We start from the raw sequence: 21686 nt of genomic DNA on the forward strand, positions 1-21686 counted from the left end.
GTAAGTATATTTAGGGATAGTGCAGATGCATAGTAAACATATTCAATAGGGATAGTGCAGGTGCATAGTAAGCATACTCAACATGTACTGCAGGTCCATAGTAAGAATATTCAGTAGAGATAGTGCAGTAGTCATTGTAAGCAAGTTAGATCTGAAATAGAGTACTTTAACTCAGGTTTTGCTGCAGTCTTGATGTGTGGAAGACGCAAATCTCATCATAGAGCTAGGTGTTCCACATCTGGGGCATTTGAATTCTAGTGAAGACATTCAGTGAACCTTTTCATGTGATTTTTCTAATTTAGACAAAACTCTGAAATGCAGGCCCAGCTTTACTATAAGAAATGAAAGGAAAAAGTGGACTTAAATGATGCAAGAAAAAAAGACATGCTGCCACTACTTTGTAAAATAACATTGTTCAAAAACATCATGAAACTTCGAAATTGGTAGAATTCATTAAAATAGCATCAGAACTTGTGTAACCTAAAGATCAATATTAAAAAATTTGTGCCACTTTCATTTGGCCTTGCACAAATAGTTTCTCTGTAATGATTTGAGTTTTGTTTATAAATGATCATAATCTTAAAATGAATTAGATTTCTGTCAGAGAGTGCTAAAGAATTAGTAATATGGTAAAATCCGTTCTTATGCGTGACATAAATTGTCATAATGCAGATAGGTACAAGTATCACAAAGGTATCTTCAATGGTTTGGAAGATAATCACTTCCTTTCAGATGAAGTTTACTATGAAGATAATGAGACAGAGTCCATTTTTTTACAAGGCACACATTGTCCTGATAGAAAAGCTTAAAATGTTTAATGAAACAGTTGAAGAATGAAGACAGTTGTCTACCATGATGAGTATAAAATTACTACTCAAACAAATCCAGATCTTATTTGCAACACGATTCATGTGTTGTCATAATTCAGATATATTCCAAATTTCATGAATATTTCTCAAATGGTTCAGGGGAGAGACTTGTGCTAGTTATTTCTGGAATGTGCAAGAATATACCAACATTTGATTAATTGACCCTTGTCTCTTTTGAATGACCCCATTCTTTTTATCTTGTAGGGGCTCTTGGATACCAACTTTTCCCTGCTTAAATTTTAGGTTCTGTTGCTTCAGTATTAAGATTACTTTTCTTGTTAGGGGCCCCGAGTGGCTGAGTGGTCTAACACACTCTTCGTTATGGATCACTGCCATCTCACCTCTGTCTGCATGGGTTCAAGTCTCAGATTTGACCAATGTAGGTATGTGAGAAAGCTTGCCAGTAGCTTCTTGTGATTCAGTGGTTCTTTCTGGGGGTTTTCCTGGGTTCTTCAACCACCATTAATACTGGCCGCCATGTATAGCCTATCGTGTGCTGAAAAATGGCGTTAAACCCTACAACATAGCTGCCAACCCTCACGAATTTGGCGTGAATTTCACGACTTTTTCAGCGATTCACGGATTCACGCTGCAAGCCAAAAATTCACAAATTCTCCAATCCTCAATTATTTTAAATCTTTAATAAAATAACTGATTTCCCGTTAAGCGCTAGTCGTGATATTCGCAGTTGCCGAAACAGTCCGGTACTGCTGGTCGCGATATTAGTAGATCTACAGCCGATTAGTACAGTTGGCTCGGTAGCAAGCATTTTAGCCAATTTTAATCTGTATGTATAAGAGTAGTTTTACAAATGCTTTTGAGAGAAACTGGGGCCTAACCGGAATTTTGCTCTGCTCATGCGTCACCAACATTGATTTGAGTTACGGTTCAGCATCGCATGTACGATTTTGAAAGTGTCTTCACCACTAAGAAAAAAGAACTCTATTGCTCAAAAAGTGAAGTTTAATTTGGAATATATCAAAAATTGGCCGTGCATTCTGACATTAAACATTGATATTCATCATGCTTTTTGCACTCAGTGCGCCATCGCAGAGACGATGTGAGGAAGCATGTCGATTGCAAAAAACACATAGAAGTTGGGAAAATTAAGAATTCGCAGATTTCAGCTCCGGAATATTTTAAACAATTGGCGGAAAAAATGCAGGCTACTAACGCTGAAGCATTATTTGTGAGTTTTCTTGTCAAACACAATCTACCTTTATCAGCTGGAGACCATGCTAAACATTTGTTCTGACAAATGTTGCCAGACTCGAAAATCGCTTCCAAATTTTCCTGTGGAAGGACCAAAAGTGCTGCAGCTCCTGTGCATTCCTCACAGCAACAGTGCAAGCGAAAGTGTGTTTTCTCTTGTGAGGAAAATTAAGACTTTAGGGCCACTTCAGCTGCAGAAAATTTGTCAGTAATTTTAGTCACCAAGATCAACCAGCCGGCAAAAAGTCTGAACTGTTTAGAAAACAAATTTACAATCAAGCAGTTGAGGAAGTTCAAGTCTGCCACAGTATCATGTCTTGATAAATAAATATTTCTGCATATATTTAGTGTTTTAGTTTTATATTGCAAACTTGATATAGTGTAGCATTGACGGTCAGAGTGGATGGAGTTATTGTCATGGTATTTTTCACGAATTCTTGTCCAAATTCACGACTTTTTATGCCCATTTTCACTAATTGTGAGCCTGGAAGGTTGGCAGCTATGCCCTACAACAACTTTTCTTGTTACCTTTAGGATGATGTGTTCTTCATTTGCTTTCATTTTTGTACAATTGACATTGCATGAGGAAGGGTACATTGTGTTGACTTGTCTACTAGTCATCCTATATATCTGTCCATCCTCCACTTTAATTCACTTTTACTATACTGTAATGTATTTACTAGCAGTTGGCACTGTCATCATATGATACGACAGAATGAGCATTGATCTATTCCAATGTTCCATATTCTTGTTTTTATTACCTTCAGAAAATTGTGATCACATTAGAAGTTAGTTTATTGGACAAAGTTCTTACCCCAGTAAATCTCCATTAACCCTTTATCTCATGCAAGCGTCTTTGGACACCTCTACTCCATTTGCATGGAAGCGCCTTTTGACGCCTGCTGTAAACATCAGCCATTTTGAGCTGGTTTTCGTAGTGCCACCTTCGGGGAAAACCCCCATTAGATACTACATACTGCGAATGACAATTACGTCAGATCACGTGATCACTGTTTATGCACTGGTCGATATCTGCTATTTAAAGTAACTGGGTTGTAATCTCCACTTTCAAAAATGGCAGTTGCGGATTTCATTCAGTACGTATGAAGTTTTCATGATTAGAATCACAACCATGAAAGATTCAATAACTTAGGTAAAGTCTCTGATATTGATGTCGGCAGCAATTAGTTTTTATAAATTACCAAATTCAGATGACTTAGTGATGGAGACAGATGAAAAACTTGTAAATTTCAAGTACAGGAAATGGCAGGTATGGTTGGTCACATGGCCTCAATGACATGACGGTGAACAAGTTCTCAAGATTTTAAAGCACATAAAAAATTCTTCCGTGAAAAATAATGACACAGCTCTAACAATCGGACTTTACTCTTAAATTTTTCCACATATAATAGATGTGTACCAAAAATGTAAAATGGTTAAAATTGCTGTTAAACGTAACGTACTCTACATTGCTTAACAGTTCACAGGCTGGCCTATGTGTATGGGGTTGTATAGGTAACAGGTGTTCTATTTATAGCACGCTGCGCTTTGTAACTATGCTCTATGAGGTAAAGGGTTAAAAATGGTATGGTGATCATGAAAGTACATTTTCTTTTTCAGAATTCTAATTTCAAGTCAGATGATTCAAATAGCAGACCAGAAAACAACAAAAGAGACAAAAGTAAGTGGACAGCTAGCTAGTAAACCTTCTTGTTTTAAATGTACAATTTCTTAGAACGCAACAGTTTCAAGCTTTCTTACATCAGAAAGAGAAAAAACTCTTCTCATCATTCACAATTAATGATTTGCTAATCGTCTTTGCATATACATGTTTAAAATAATTTGAAGATTTTTATGTTTTATAGAATAGCAACATGTATAATGAAGTTTTAAAAAAATATCCATGCATGAATAAGATACGAAAAGATTTATATAACATCAGCATAATTTAAAACAACAATTCAACATAAGCATAGTTTCAAATAAAAACGTAGATAAAAACCAGTTAAAAGTAGAGCAACCAAGAGACCTTTTTCCTCCAGCCATGATGGTGTCACTCATTCTATGTATGCATGGGATGGATGGAAGAAAGGATGGATGAATGAGTATGTCATGTACTGCTTTAAAGTGTCACACCTTGAGTAATCCCATGAGACATTTTCACATCACATATTATCAGTTAGGGCCTAACCGAGTAGATAATTTTCACCGAGTACAAAATCCGAGTATTTGGATGTACTATTTGCCAGATCCAGGCGCGAACCGAGTAGTAGGTGCGACTCCGGAGAGTACCGTTTGTTTCATTATCGTATGCGAAGTTTAAACTTTTCGTGTACCGTATATATCGCCTATAAGACGAAAAATTTTAGTCTGAAACCATAGGGAAAGTCTGGGGATTGCATTATATACGAGGCAAATCCATTTAGAATTTTAGAAATCCATCAAGACCGACCTACAGTAAAGTTCGATCGACAACATGACTCATTATAAACGTAAGTAACACATTGCACAACAATAGTACGTTATGTTTATTTATTTGAATGACTATACGAAGTAATGAAAAAATTATATAGATGCAATCAAAATTCGGAAATAAAGAATTAAAAATGAAGTACTAAGTACTACATAGTTTCAGACTCTATAGTCTAGAATATTTAGGAGTAAAATCAGTAAATGTGCAATAACTAACACAGTAGCATTACTTATACTACAAATACACTGTACTACTTTTGCAAAGACTGTCAAACGAAATACCGACTATTACTGAGACGGTAAGTATACTAAGTAACATAATAATTAAAGTCTTATAGCTACTCAAAAATGACAATAAAATCGTAATATAACGTAATATTTTAGTAAATGCAATAAATTTTTTAAAAAATTGGTAATTTAGTCGCCTCAATTTTGTTAAGTTAGTAATCAAAATTAACCACGCTTAAGTTATTCTTCAAGAACAACAGCTGTTCCAGTTTGTAATGCGCCAAGCTTGAACATTTATCCTCGCAAATGTCACTTGCACTGCTGAATGAACGTTCGCTTTCAACACTGGAAGCAGGTGTTGCAAGAAATGACTTTGCACAATCTGCCAAAATAGGATATTTGTATTGATTTAACTTCAGTATTCTATGGAATCGAACAGAGGAGTAATGCGTGGCTGAACTGGTTCAGACAAATAAGCATCCAGCTCCTTGAGGCAGACAGCTTCATCCGTTGTTGAATCAAAACCTGCAGTGTGCTCTTGCTGCTGGTCATCAAAATCTTCCCAATAATCATCGAGAACAGAAGACGCGCCATGTTTCATATCCGATTCAGCAGCAACTACCGCAGAATCCGACTGCTCTGAAGTACATTGTGTTGCTGAAGTCACTGTTGCAGTTGAAGATCGGTGTGTGCAAATCTCTTTTAGAGCTACTTCAAGCAGAATCTGCCTGGCTTTTGCTTTCTCATCATTGTCAAAAAATCTCAGTTTGTAAGTTGCATCCAGCACTGTGGCAACAGCACAAGTTTTACTGGTAATAAGGTGCTGGAATCGAGCATGCAGATCATTGTATCTCCGTACGCATAGTTTGAATCCCAGTATCATCGCCAGGATTTTTTGTTCTTTGTAGATATCATTCCAGTAGGCGAACACCCGGAATAATCATTCCGGCATGCGAGGATGCCAAACTGGCTTGCTTAGTCTGCTCTTCAAATGGTTTGAGAGTGTTTAAAACCTTCTCCACAAGGCTCCACTGATTGGCGGTTAAAGATTTGATGTCTGCTTCCTGGCTGTATACACCAATCGCGCGCTTTTGTTCCAGCAACCTCTCTAGCATATAGTAGGTACTATTCCACCTGGTAAATACGTCCTGTATGAGTCGATGAGCAGGAAGAAGTTGATCTGTAACGTCAAGTACGTCATCGGTCCTATTGGAATTTAATGATTACTGAATTCTTTTCAAATGGTCTGTTGCTCTACTAGAGTGTCTAAAATGACCGACAATTCCACATGCAAGTGTGATTGTGTCTTTAACTGCCCTTTGCATGTTGAGAAATTTCACCAACTACGAAATTGCAGAGTATGAATGTAACATCCTAAGTCAGATATCTTAGCCACATGTGCTGCTTTTACCATATTTGAGCCACTGTCTCTTACCAAAATTCCCCTCCTGTCACCCACTACCTTCCACTCTGCCATAATGGACAAAAGTTCAGCAGCAAGCATTTCTCCTGCATGCGACCCTTCTAACAAATGAAGCTGCAAAAATGCGTATTGTCTCTCCCAGTTGCTGTCTATCCAGTGAGCAGTTAGACTTAAAAATGCATGTAAATTATTATCACTAGTCCATGCATCGCTTGTGAAGCTTACATATAGTGCTTTGTCAGCCCTTTCTTGAATGATGGCTTTCACTGACAAGTACATGTCGGGTATTATAGTTCGAGAAAAGTGCATGGCTGAAGGGAGCTTATATAGTGGTTCCAGCACCTTCATGAGTCGAGTGAAGCCAGTATCTTCAACAAAACAAAACGGTTGCATATCAACTGCTATCATTTCTCCTATTGATTTAGTTATTGCATGCTTGCATGGATCATTTTGTCTGAATGGTGTCATTTTCTCTATAAAGTAATCGAGGTTACCTTGCTTTGAGTGTTTCCTCTTTAAATCTTCATCTTTTGTGGCTCTCTGTGAATCTGGTGTATTCGTCATACTCAGAGTGATGGAAGGATTGAAGGTGATTTATTAGAGCTGAAGTTCCATACGAACGAGCATTTTTGCCGCCTCGTGTTAGCCTTTCATTGCATACATCACAATTTGCCTTCGATTCGTCCACAGCATTTATAGTGAAAAAGTTCCAAATCTTGCTACTTAATTTCGGAGTAGACATTTTTCGATGAGTATTTTAATATATATATATATTATTTATTAATTTTATTTTGAATACGTAATAATTAAATTTTGTTAAGAATTTTTTACAAATGGCGTCTCTACACTCAAATATTTACCGGTTGCAGAAAAGTTACGCTACCTGGGGAATGCTAGTGAAATTACTAAAGAAAATTGAGTTAAATAAATTATCATCAATCATGATTCATGAAGTCCATTGGAATGTTAACTGTTTGTGTAATTATAATTTATTTTAAAAGTTCGATATTTATTGAATTATTTTACTTGTAACCATTTGTGCGCGTATTATTTGCCGAGGTGAATACTTCCAATAGTACCGAAAAACATGATATTCGGCCAAGGCGAATGTCCGAGGCGATTTCTGGTTAGGCCCTACTATCAGTATCTCCTATCCCCTCCCCATGCCCCTCAAAAACCTTGAGCAAATCCCCAAATGCTTAATTATAGGGGAGCATGTATACATAAATCCAACAGGTTCAACCAAAAAGCACTAAAAGTTATTCAATATAATTTGAAAATATTAAAATTATTGTGTGCAGATTATGATGGTTAATAAATTTAAAGGCATTCAGTATTGCTAGCTTGGTAATGTGAAAGTTCTTGTGATCATGTTTACCTTTGATTATGAGACTTCATCAGTTTTTTTCAAGGAGAGTTGGAGAACACACTATTGTGTGATTGATTTTTCTGCTAGTTCATTTTAACTATTTTACATTTTTTGTACATGTCTGTAATCTATAGATAACATGTAGGTTTAAGAGTAAAATCTGATCTTTGGCTGTATAATTATTTTTCAGTTTTTAATTGTTTTCATTTGCTTTAAAATCTTGAGAGAATTCACTGCCAGTTGAGCGAAGAGGTAGTTGACCTTTCTCAACCTCAAAATCTACAGGTTTGTAGACTGCATCTGTATCACTAACTGAATTATCTAGATTTTTTTAATTATTAAAATCAGTGTAGCCTACATAAATATCGGAGGCAATATTTGACTCTTGAAGCCTTCATAGCATAACTCGCATCATCCAAGCTAAAAAAAAGTGCTGAACAAGATCTGCAGCCACCACTTTGGATAAGGGAGAATCTGACCCAGTTACTTTTCACTACATATGACTATGTCTTAAATGACAATCGTGTTATGTAACAATAGTTATTTGCCACAGTACCATTAGTTTCTAAGTTTTTCTAAAGGATGCGCTACAAAAACTAGCTATAATTGGCTGATGTTCACTGCATGTGTTGAAACAGGCTTATATGCAAATGGTACAGTTGTCCAAGTGCTTTTTTACAAATGAGACAGAGGTGTCAACAAGAGCTGCCACTGAAGTGTGATCCAGAAGTGCTTATGCAAGGTAAAGGGTTGAAAGAGCATTATACAAACAAAAACAAAATAAATTAAGATGCTTGACGTGTTAAGGGATTAACTACTTGTACCATAACTGACCAAAATTTAACCCTGAGAATTTGTTCAGTAGTAGTAAGATGAAGTTAATTCTTTAGGGAAGGTCAGATCTATCTGGCCAGGTTTGGTTTAGGCCAACCATTCACTGAGGATAGACCCACCATCTACTGTGGACAAGTCTTAGTCAGTTTTGAAGTCTGCTGCCTGGTAAGGTTGTAAAACATAAAACTTGAGTTGTCAGCATTTGTTGTAAGAATGCAGTATTCATTTGGTTCAAGACACTGGCAGTGATTCTGTACCATTGGAGTAGTATCAGATAGGCCAACTGGAACTAAAAAAGAAATGGGGGGTGGGATTTGCTGAGGTATGCCTTAATGAATGACTTAAACCCTCTCTGTGATCCCCTTATCAATGTACACAAGAATTTAACATAATAATGGTGACTACTTAAGAAAAGGACACTCAAGTTAACCTTGTCTTCTATTTTTAAACGAGTAGTTTAAATGAATTAATTGGCACAGATAAACAGGTTCTGATGGCAGAGATGAGATGCATTTCAGAATAGTTGGGGTGATAGTTGTTTTTTATGGGAGTAGGTGTAGAAGAAAGGGAAGTCTAAGGCCATTCTGTAGTAGAATTCTGTATGTTGTGGAACTGAAGTCGAAGGTGTGATAGTGAATCTCGATTGAACATTTATTGATGCATTCAGCTGAAACTTTGGTATGTTACCATAGGTCTTGTTTTTATGTTAATATGCAGTGTGTTAGAAAATGTGTTTTATAATTTTAAACAGTGTACAAGATATGTGTCAGATGTTTGGAAATTCACATATCTTCATCATAATTTGCCCGATTCAACTATAACTTCATGGTACTGTTTCTATTGGTCTGATGTTTATATGCTAATAAGCAAGTTCTCATGTTTAGCTGTGCCTTTGTGTGAAAGTTTGAGTCACATTTCCAGATTGAGGAAAAATCAAGGATCTTGTCATGTTTGTTTTCATTTTCTTTTTCTTTTCTTTCCTTTTGTTCCTTTTTTGTGATGTGTTAGCTTTATTGGTCATACGCTATGGGAATTTGTAGGATAATATGTTTTCTGTCATCTATTTGCACAGGTTTGTTATTGTTACTCCTGAACTTGGAGTTTGTCCATGAAATATATACATCCATCTGATGGTCTAGTTGGTCATAGTGAAAATGGTGCATCCAGTATCTTGAAAATCTTGTTATCTCTTTATCTCCTGAAATGATGGTCATATCAACATAGGTGTAGTGTACTATGTGAGATACCTTCCCCACTCCTTAACGTTTTGCTTACTGTTGTCTAGGAGATGATTGACATTAGTGTTACTGCCCAGATCGTGTAATTAACTCATTCGGCCCCAGCACTGTTTTCAGTATCTCTGCTGATATGCCTCAGAAGCACAAAGCCGTGTCTAGCTGCTTGTGCCCCATAGTTTTTACCTGTTTGAAAACATCGTGCACATGCATTCACTCTTACCTTAATTTCTCTTCTTATATCCAAACAAAATCCACAAATTTTTCACCATTTATTTCAAATGAATTTGTCAACACATTGATGCAATTTTTTCCCTATTTGTCGAAGTTTTCCACAACTTATTTATCCAGTATTTACAAACTTATGCGCAACGTTTATCCGCAAGAACTCTGTCATCATCGCTGTCAGCATCATCATTTTCGGACGATTCAATCTCAGAAACTTCTACGTCAAAATCTAAATCTCACAAAATATTCAACTGCTCAACATATCTTTCCTCAGCTTGCTCAATATTTTCGAGATCAAACCCGAGAAACTCCACATTTTTGCTCTCATTAAAAATCATTCATCCGTCTGCCATCATTTACGATTTTTCATGAACAGAACACATGTAGTTAAACCGCTCTCAAACTTTAGCCTTTTGCTTCAGAACAATTCAAATTTCCACAAATGAAAGTAAAATCATTTCTGATTGGTTTAATAGTTGTTTAGTTCTTGGAATAAACCATTTCTAACCAATCAGAGACATTGTATCTAACACACATTCATCACACCTGGAGACGGGATCGGCCATTGAATGCAGAAACCGGATCATGCCTACAGACGGGATCGGGGCCGAATGAGTTAATAACATGAAATATGAAATTAAGGGATGTAATACCAGAGATATAGAAAAGAATAGCACAAACCCCCATCATGTAAAATACAACAATTTAATCAATCACATAATCAAAATGACATGTGAATGATTCGCTTTCTCTGAAATAGTTATAGAATTCTGCTTAAAAAAACCAAATTTCAACATATGATAAAGTAACAGATCAGACTCAGATTGCTGGCATGGCAGCATCACATGGTGATTCCAGTCCTTTCCAAATCATTATTGGTGATCGGTCAACATTTACCTACCACTTTTCCATGTTATCTCTCTTCTAGCCTCTTCAGGTCATCAAATCTTAGTTTGGACTGCTCTCTTTCCTCATGTTGTCAGGTGTGGAACTAATTTGTTTTTCCTTTAAATACATGTCAGGGTTCTTCTCCAAGCATCAAACAATATTCTCACTCCCTTTGCATCAGATATTGTCTTTCAGAATTCAACAGAACTAGCTAATATTGTTTGCCTAATACACAAACAACCTATTATCATACATCTCTGTCCTGTTAGCAGCTTCTGCTTCTTAACTGAGTACCATGACATAATTAGTCCTCTCTGATTGTCCTGCTGTGGCCATAAATTTACTAGTTAACCTATCAGTTGGCACACATGCAGCAAATCATCAAGAGAATTCACAATTACACAAATGAATTGGCAGACTTCACTCCTTACCCTAATGACTTTACTGATCAGCGGTTCCTTGACATACATTTCCAGACATAGGAAAATTGATCCTCAGCATACATAATACAAATCATTTAAGACATATAATTTACATATGCACAGTTTGCACCAGAAGAAATACATGAAATCTTTTAATACATGATTTCTTTTACATACCAAGCCTCTAAATCTGAACTCATTCATATCAACAGAATATGGTATGACATCTCAGAAACGTGAATCATAAACATGCACTTATTCTTTCTGAACTCCGGGTAAATTGAAGTATGAATTAAAAGGAATAAATTCAACAATAATTACAATAATTAAAGGGAACTATCATATGAACCAAGAATAACCTCATGCTTTATCCAAGATTCACACCTCCTTACGAAGTCGGGTTGACCGCCTAGTGGTTAGAGCATCTGCCTCATAAGTGGGAGGTTGTGGGTTTGAACCTCGGCCAAGTCATACCAAAGACTTACAAAAATGGTGCTAACAGCTGCCTCACTGGGCGATCAGCATTAAGAGGTTAGTGTTAGGACTGGTCAGCCTGGTGTCAGGATAATGTGACTGTGTGGGACATCATGTTACTTGTCTGCGGCATGATGCCCCATTGCTAGACATCACTATAAACTGCCACACTGCAGACATCGTAGCGATATGACTGAAAAACTGTTAAAGCTGCATTAAAAATCTAACTCGCACACACAAACACGAAGTCGGATCTCTCCCTTTTTTTTTTGTATCACTCACTTTCTTACAGGTGCCTACAGTCTAATGAGATATCTCTTATTTCCCAGTCAAAACTTCCCTTTCAGCAGAAGAGTTTGGATTGACTAGTTCTATGAGTGGAGCTAATTTAAAACCCTTGAATTTCGTCTGGGAACACACCTCCTCATTTAGCTTAGCCAATCATTATTACTCCTTTACCCGCAAAAATTCTTTATCAGTCCTAACAAAGTCAAAAAATTCCAACACCTGTTTCAATTGGACCCCAACCTCCTAAAATATTCTCTGGTTTGTCAATTCTCGTAATTTACTGCGACATGTCCTTACTTTAAGATTACACTCTTCTCTAGCTCAAACCATTAAGTGAACCCTAATTAAAATTCAATTCATGTCCCAAGCAGGAGATGTCATTTGTTGCCAGCTACCAAGTTTATCGGCAGGTTAGCCCATACATCAGTCTTAATGGGTATTTGTTACACAGACTATGACGGATTATATTGTGAAATTTATATTACAGACATATTATTCTATATAAAAAAATTGCACCCTATCAATGTGTCTTTCTTCTAAAATACTACTTTTGAATTCTGATTTGTACTAAATGAAATGGTACTAAATGAAAAAGCTGCTGATCTGACGTTCAATATAACTGCCAGCCATCGTGAAAATCGTTACGGACCCTCACTGACAGAAAGTCATTTTAACATGGGATTTTCACCAAAACACTTCTTATGATATCTGGTCCTAAATGAAAATAATGCTGATCTGATGTCCAATATGGCCACCACGGTTGCCATCTTGAAAATATTGTCACTATCGCATCTGAACGGATGGTTATTTTGGCGTGGTTTTTTTAAATAAAAGACATCTTTCGAAAATGATACTGATATTATGTCCAGTATGGCCACACAGCAGCCATTGTAAAAATCTTGTTGCTACTCCACCTGAACAAAATGTCATTAGACTTTCCACCAGAAACCTTTGTTTACTTGGTCCTAAAATCGCGCTCCTTGCACATCCAATATGGTCAATAGAGCAGCCATCATGAAAATCTTGTTCAAAATCAAGTTACTGTTGTATCAACTTGGGTTTTCCTAAAAGACTTCTTAATGACATCTAGTTGGTCCTAAATGAAAATAAAGAGACTCTGACTTCCAGTCTTGTTACTGCTCCTGGATGAATAGTCAAAAGATGTCACACCATAATCCAGTTGCCCCAAAATGAAGGTGGTGATGATCTGACCTCCAGTATTTATACCATATTGACTATCTTTAAAAACTTGTTATTGTTCTTCTCCTAGACTGCTTGTCATATCGACACAGTGCTTTCACCAGAAGACTTATTATGATGTATGTTTGGCCCTAAATGGAAATCTGTTATTCAGTATGGTCACCATGGTAAAAATGTATCTCGATATAGCCGCCATGGTGGCCACATCAGCATGGGTTTTCACTAAAAGACTTATAATGAAAGACTTTGTATTGCTGAAGAATATCTTACATGGTTTAAATGGAGGAAACTGTCCTGATTTCCTAGAAAGTCTTTTCAGTTAGCAAATCATCAGTCCCTAGCAGGAACTCGAATCTTTATCTTTTTAGGTTCATCAATAGTAGGATGTTCTTCTTGCATTTCACACTGCATTAGGTATTTAGACAGTTATGTTGGGGTGGGGGGTCAGAACATATTGCCTAGTGAGAAGATGGAATTCACAAACATCACTTGGCAGTGTCATAGTATAGTTACTTAATACTTGCTTATTAAAACACAGTTTCTAACTACCAAAACCCCTCATAAACAGAATTTTCCGGAATGAGAGAGAGATTGATTAGTTGACACCTCGAGATACTGGTAAACAGTTACCAGATATGCTTAACGCTAATGGAAACTTATTGGCAGTTTATACTGTTGATTTTCATAGAGGTGATTTAAAGGTAAGTAGGCCAGAGATAAACAATCATCCTTGCACAAATTACTTCATAGCTAGCACAATGTTGTGCTGAGGAGTGTTCATTCAATAATAGAAAAAGGTTGCCCCGATGGCCCCTACCATGTCAAAAGTATGGCTATATGCAAAAACCCTTTTTCATTTAGTGTCTGTCAGAATACGTAATTAAGATGTGTGTGTTTAAGTGTATACAAAAAGTTTGATCTTAAAGTAAGATGTCCTTACTCTGCACACACACACACAGAGTTTTAACCTTTGATAAACTAATGTATGCACATTCAAAAAAAGGAAAACTAGGAAGTTTTAAATGAATGGATTTCATCTGCTTAGAACAAGTTAACAAGGTTTTATTTATTTTGACATATTTGTTTTTTACACTTCTTATTCCCCTTGATTGTTTACTCTGTTTTTAGTTTTAATGTTACATGTACAAGCTACATTTACAGGAATACATGTAAATATTAGGGTCAACTCATCATGGAATTCAGTGTGTATTTGGTGCTATTATTGCCCCAAATACAGAAATCTAACACTGGGAGAGCAGTTTTTAGGATTCTTGACTCCATGCATGGAATTGTTTACTTGTAAATATAGCTTCCTCATTTATTGGTAATCTGCCGTAGATTATATGGGTGCATTTCAGAAGGTGATTGTCAAGCCATAGATCATGGTCACATTAATGTTGAATTGGTTAGCAGTTTTGTAAATCATAATTGCCACCTTGAATTGTGGAGCTATAAAATTTAATTATCAAGAACCCATCTTGAAAGAAGTGTTGGAAGATTATGGTGTTCTGCAGTACTGTTTATTTTTAACCATACAAAGCAATACACAGTACATGTATCTGATTCAATTGTTGTCACGTATGGGAATATCCTCAATTTGTTACCACAATCATAATGAATTCATGTACTTGCATTCAGATAAGTGAAAGCATCTCGTAGTGTGTTTTCAGAATTCCATTATTGGATTTAGCAGTCAGAAGTCATAGGTAGGTAGTCTTGGCCCGTTTTGGTTTTGTGTGCTTCAGTGCTATTTTTCGGCCCATGATAGATCGGCTGTACGTGATGGCCATTATATTTGGTGGCAACGCCCCAGAAAAGAAACTGACCTACGCATATTCTAGATGTATGGCAACCATCTTTATCACCACAGTGAGTTAGTTTATAATATTGTCTCCAACGTATAGATGATTCCCAGAAACATTAATTCTAATTCTTGATTGGAGTGTCGTATTTTGAATGGTTAAAGAATCATTTTTAACTCAGCGAGCCATGATCACACATCATGAGGTTATACCTTACTTTCTAGTTCTGTAATGTCATCATCATTTATGATACACCAAATTGACTGGTATTGCAGAAAAGGAGATCCAGTGGGCCTGGTGGTTGGAGTGTCCACCTTGGAAGCGGGAGGTCATGGGTTCGATCCCAGGCTGAGTCATACCAAAGACTTACAAAAATGGTACTAATAGCTTCCTCGCTTGGCACTCAGCTTTAAGAGGTTAGTGTTAGGACTGGTCGGCCTGGTGTCAGGATAATGTGACTTTGTGGGACATCATGCTACATGTCTGTGGCTTGATGCCCCATTGCTAGGCATCACTATAATTTGCCACACTGCAGACAACGTAGCGATATGACTGACAATTTTTAAAGCTACATTAAAAATCATAATCACACAGAAAAGGAGAAAGCTGTGGTTCTGTACCAAATATTGCTGACTTTTCTGCTTGCATTCAAGACTACAGCTAATAAGACAGAAATTTTTTAACTTTTTGGCCTTGGTTTTCAAGCAGACAGGTCTGAACTGCAGAGACAAATGAACCTTTGCAAAAAAAAAAGTAAGTTAAGTGTGAGATTAAAAATAGAGATTCTGGATGTGATAATTGTGGGTCCAATTGAAGAAAAAAAGGGGTCAAATTTTCACCCTCCTGCACATGTGAGTACAGAAAGCCAATCCAAACTTCTTTCATACACTTAAGCAACTGGCTCAACAAAAATCCCACAGATGTCTTTTGGATCCATTCAGAAGTAAGCATAAAAATGCATTAATCACTTGCATTTCAAGTGAAAATGAAATTAATCTACAGGGAACAATGAGTTAACCCTTTAGCTACTACAGCTGTTGTGCAGTTTCACTACTGCAGATTGCTATCATATCAGTTACTGAGACTACCGAGGCTGGTTGATGGTATCACGGTACCAATCGTTTTTCCATATACCTCAATGCTAATGTTTTGTGAAATAAATATACTTTCTATCCTACCTCAGCATGCATGTCACACACTGTCATAGAGAACAATGTTGGATTGTCAATTTGACAAGGACAAAACCAGGTACTCCATGGCATTTAAGAGAGATAACTCTACTGGAACTAGACAGGGGTAAGAGTTATCTAGTCACAACATACAAATTATCAGCCATGTGTACCACATTTTTAAAAAGCATAAAAAATACAAAATATGATCTAGATTCTGATTTCATACCATTTCAGGTGTATGGCATAATCGTTTGTTTTTTTCATAAGCTTTTCCACCAGACATTCAGGAAAAAACTTGAGAAGAAAAACTTTCTCATTGCTTAGTGGTCCAAGCTTGATTATTAACCAACATGAGAATCAAAATCATTGATCTCCAACACGGCGAGGTCATCACGCCATTGTGCAAGTGGGACTATGTCCACCTCGTCATCCAATTAAAAATCACATGCATCTGGTGTTGAAATGGGACTAACATCAATATCTGATCCATTTTTTAAGAATGATCCATTAAACTCTTTGATATCTCTTGCACTGAACTCTTCAAAGTCGCTTATAACTGAATTGGAATCCATCTTTGTTTATCTCAATTTCACGTGTTTCGTAAAGTGCAGACAGGTCCTTACATTGTGTCTAAACTTAACCTTTCAGCTTTCAAGCTTGTATCAAAATGTTGAAAAAGCAGTCCTGTCATTGGTTATGATAATCAAGATATGTAAACTTCTGTACTTTCAACCAAACAACATTTAGTTAACCCTTTACCTCATAGAGCATAGTGACAAAGTGCAGCTCACTATAAATAGAACACGTTACCTAGTCGACCGCATACGCATAGCCTGCCTGTGAATTATTAAGCAATGTAGTGTATGTTACTTTTAACAGCAATTTTAACCATTTTACATTTTTGGTACACATCTATTACATGTGGAACAATTTAAGAGTAAAATCCGATTGTTATAGCTGTGTAATTATTTCTCATGGAAGAATTTGTTATGTGCTTTAAAATCTGGAGAGAACTCGTTCACCCTCATGTCAGTGAGGCCGTGTGACCAACCGTAGCTGCCATTTTTCATACTCTAAATTTGCAAGTTTTTTGTCCGTGACTACATCACTAAGTCATCTGAATTTGATAATTTATAAAAACTAATTGCTGCCTACATCAATATCAGAGCCTTTACCTAGGTTATTGAATCTTTCATAGTTGTGATTCTAATTGTGAAAACTTCGTAAGTACTGAATGAAATCTGTGACCGCCATTTTGGAGAGTGGAGATTATGACCCAGTTACTTTAAATAGCAGATATCGACCAGTGCATAAACAGTGACCACGTGATCTGACGTAATTGTCATTCGCAGAAATGAATGTAGTATCTAATAAGGGGTTTTCCACGAAGGTGGTGCTACGAAAACCAGCTTAAAATAGCTGATGTTTCCAGCCGACTTCAAAAGGCGCTTCCATGGGACTATTGTAGAGGCATCAAAAGTCGCTTCGATGCGACTTTTGTAGAGGTGTCCAAAGACAGTTGTATGAGGTAAAGGGTTAACATAGCGGTCACGTCTTCATAGATGCGACACTGGAGTTTCGAGTACTGCTGAACTATACGCACATAAGCGACACTGGGGTAGTAAACTAGGCTTATCGACACTGCATATATGCATCAGTGGGGTTCAGGAGCTATTAACGGGTGATGCTTAGATGCAACATTCATAGCTAAAGGGTTCAAAAGAGCCATTTTGGGACTGTTGTTGACATGCAATATCAGAAGAGTCACATTTTCAGTAGATCATTTTTACAAATCTAATTAAATACACAAGTGATTATCTGAATGAATACACATTAGACAGAAAACTAATTTGGCATCAAGATACTATTTCCACCTAAAATTTAAATTTGTACTTTGTTGCAGTTTAATTACTGCACTTGTTATTCTAATTTTTTATAGCTCTTTTGTAAATGGAAAGCTTTTACTTAACATTTGTTTTTATTTTTTCACATGAATGAAACAGTAACTATTTAATGTCCTTCGGGCCCACTTTGGTGTGAAACGAGACAAAGCAGGCACTTTTTTAAAATGGCATCAATATCCTTATTGTCAACGGTTTGTAAAGATTTTTGTTATAGCTGTTCAATTGCATAGATTTCTGAAACCCCTTGGCTTCTCATCATCCTGTACTTGCCATGAATTATTATGAACCTAAGACAATTCATTTTGCCTGTTTACTTGTCCCTTTTATGTTGAGGTCAAGGTCACAATCATGGAAATTTTGGATGAAGGTTTTGGTTAAAGTTTATTTTTTTTCATTTACCTAACCTAACTAAACCACTTGATGGATTTTCATCACACTTTGAATGAATCATTATGAAATTAGGACAATTCATTTAGTCTTATACGCACTAGTAAGTTTGGACCTTGGGGTCAAGGTCACACATTGACATCATTGAGTTTATTATGATTTTGGCGTGTCAGTCCTTGTATTGTTTGTAAATTGGTGGTATTGCCTTGTTTTTATAACTACTCTGATGACCATGTAGGTTGAGAAATGAGCCACCTTTTTGGTATGTATGCACAAATGATAATTCAAGAGTCTGAAAAGCTTACAAGATTATTCTTTAATTCATTTTTTTTTTTTTAAGGTATGGAAGATACACAGCAGGATATACCAACAGCGAAGAAAATAAAAACAGATGCTGTAGCATTGCCAGGTTCACACACAATCCACCAACCTATCCCGCAGATGTTACAGCAAGTACCTCTCCAATCCAGTCAGCTTTTTTCTGCCCATGCATCACTTTCAACGCACCATTCCTACACAGCAACTTCTGTGAAGCCCTCTGTCCAGACAACGCCCACTCATTATACCTTGGTCAAGCCACCACTTAAACAGTCACACCCATTTTCCCAACATGCAGCAGTGAAATCTCCCACTGGGCAGCCCCAGATCATCCATCTCTTAAATCCTAACACAACTGGTGTTCAAAAGGGGGCACTGCGCTCTTTATTGCCAACATTTACAAGTGTTCAGGGACCAATTACTCTCTTGGCGAGTCCTCCAAATTCTGAAAATGGGTCTAGTGTTCCAAATGGAACCATTAAGCCAGTGCCTATGGTGTTGATCAGTTCTCCCGTCACATCGGGTACAATGACATTTGCAATTGCCCATACAGCCCCATCTTCCTCCTTTGTGTCAAATCCATCTCTACCAAGAGCAGCCATCTTGACTACAAAAGCTGGTCAGCCATTAATCTTAACTCCTGTACAAGGCAGCTCTCCATTAGTCACACCTCAGACATACTCCTTGATAGCTAATCACACAACTGCAAGTATGGATCCTAAAAGTGCAAATGTGAGCAATGTTAAGCCTCACAGCTCAGTTTCAGAAGCTGGAATAGCTAGTCAAGCTCCTGTGTTAAACAGACTATTGACTCAGTCTCTTTCTTCAGCCACTCCCCTTTCCACAATCTCTAGTCCTGTGATAGCTAACATACACTCTTCAGAAGGGCGGGCAGAAGGGGAGGGGAAAGTGATGAGCTTGCCCAATGGGCTGTGTTATCCAGTCACACCTCCACGGACGCCAGATGGCAGCCAGTCCAGTGCTGATTCTCAGGAACAAGAAGGAATGGCGGTAAGCAAAATGCGTCTTCTATACAGTTGTCTTTATTTACCAGTTATTTTCATGAAACGGTTCTGTTCAAATTAGTTGGATCAGTTGGATAGATTTGTTGAGTTGAAAAAATTGGCGTTTGAGCTTCGTTTTGACTGAGTTATTTAATTTAAATTGCATTAGTTAATCATCTACCTTCCTATACATGTACATTTTTTGTAATGTATTTAACTAGTTAGATACACATCTGCTTATTAATTTTTAAATTGCTGTCATCTCTCCACAGCTTTCCATCATTATTTCACTCAGCCTTCATTTCTTTGCATGTACAAAATCTCTAACAAGTGCTGTATCAAGTCAGAGCTCTTGTGCATTATTGGGATGTAGAATATCAGGTATTTGGAACAACTCTTTAAAGCCAGTGTTGTCAGGGATGTAGAATATCAGGTGTATGGAACAACTCTTTAAAGCCAGTGTTGTCAGGGATGTAGAATATCAGGTATTTGGAACAACTCTTTAAAGCCAGTGTTGTCAGGGATGTAGAATATCAGGTATGTGGAACAACTCTTTAAAGCCAGTGTTGTCAGTGATGTAGAATATCAGGTGTATGGAACAACTCTTTAAAGCCAGTGTTGTCAGGGATGTAGAATATCAGGTATTTGGAACAACTCTTTAAAGCCAGTGTTGTCAGGGATGTAGAATATCAGGTATGTGGAACAACTCTTTAAAGCCAGTGTTGTCAGTGATGGAAAATATCAGGTATTTGGAACAACTCTTTAAAGCCAGTGTTGTCAGGGATGTAGAATATCAGGTGTATGGAACAACTCTTTAAAGCCAGTGTTGTCAGGGATGTAGAATATCAGGTATTTGGAACAACTCTTTAAAGCCAGTGTTGTCAGGGATGTAGAATATCAGGTATGTGGAACAACTCTTTAAAGCCAGTGTTGTCAGTGATGGAAAATATCAGGTATGTGGAACAACTCTTTAAAGCCAGTGTTGTCAGGGATGGAAAATATCAGGTATATGGAACAACTCTTTAAAGCCAGTGTTGTCAGGGATAGAAAATATCAGGTATATGGAACAACTCTTTAAAGCCAGTGTTGTCAGGGATGTAGAATATCAGGTATTTGGAACAACTCGTTAAAGTCAGTGTTGTCAGGGATAGAAAATATCAGGTATATGGAACAACTCTTTAAAGCCAGTGTTGTCAGAAATAGAAAATATCAGGTATATGGAACAACTCTTTAAAGCCAGTGTTGTCAGGTATGTAGAATATCAGGTATTTGGAACAACTCTTTAAAGCCAGTGTTGTCAGGGATGGAAAATATCAGGTATATGGAACAACTGTTTAAAGCCAGTGTTGTCAGGGATGTAGAATATCAAGTATATGGAACAACTCTTTAAAGCCAGTGTTGTCAGGGATGAAGAATATCAAGTATATGGAACAACTCTTTAAAGCCAGTGTTGTCAGGGATGGAAAATATCAGGTATATGGAACAACTCTTTAAAGCCAGTGTTGTCAGGGATAGAAAATATTAGGTATATGGAACAACTCTTTAAAGCCAGTGTTGTCAGGGATGGAAAATATCAGGTATATGGAACAACTCTTTAAAGCCAGTGTTGTCAGGGATGTAGAATATCAAGTATATGGAACAACTCTTTAAAGCCAGTGTTGTCAGGGATGGAAAATATCAGGTATATGGAACAACTCTTTAAAGCCAGTGGTGTCAGGGATAGAAAATATTAGGTATATGGAACAACTCATTAAAGCCAGTGTTGTCAGGGATGTAGAATATCAAGTATATGGAACAACTCTTTAAAGCCAGTGTTGTCAGGGATGGAAAATATTGGGTATATGGAACAACTCTTTAAAGCCAGTGTTGTCAGGGATGGAATATATCAGATATATGGAACAACTCTTTAAAGCCAGTGTTGTCAGGGATGTAGAATATCAGGTATTTGGAACAACTC

The 21686-nt window shown here is 37.0% G+C and overlaps 1 protein-coding gene across 1 annotated transcript in view; it reads left to right on the forward strand.

Moving 5' to 3' along the window:
* Positions 1–21686, forward strand: part of LOC149779897 (uncharacterized) — a 137126-nt gene that overhangs the window by 60476 nt on the left and 54964 nt on the right. The window contains exons 4-5 of the mRNA XM_089936583.1: positions 3702–3762; positions 18748–19736. Of these exons, the coding sequence (XP_089792709.1) occupies positions 3702–3762; positions 18748–19736 (1050 nt within the window). The remainder of the gene's footprint in view (positions 1–3701; positions 3763–18747; positions 19737–21686) is intronic.

Source organism: Sinohyriopsis cumingii, chromosome 16 (genome assembly GCF_028554795.1).
Source record: "Sinohyriopsis cumingii isolate HCF-2022 chromosome 16, ASM2855479v2, whole genome shotgun sequence".
In the NCBI taxonomy this organism is placed as follows: Eukaryota; Metazoa; Mollusca; class Bivalvia; order Unionida; family Unionidae; genus Sinohyriopsis; species Sinohyriopsis cumingii.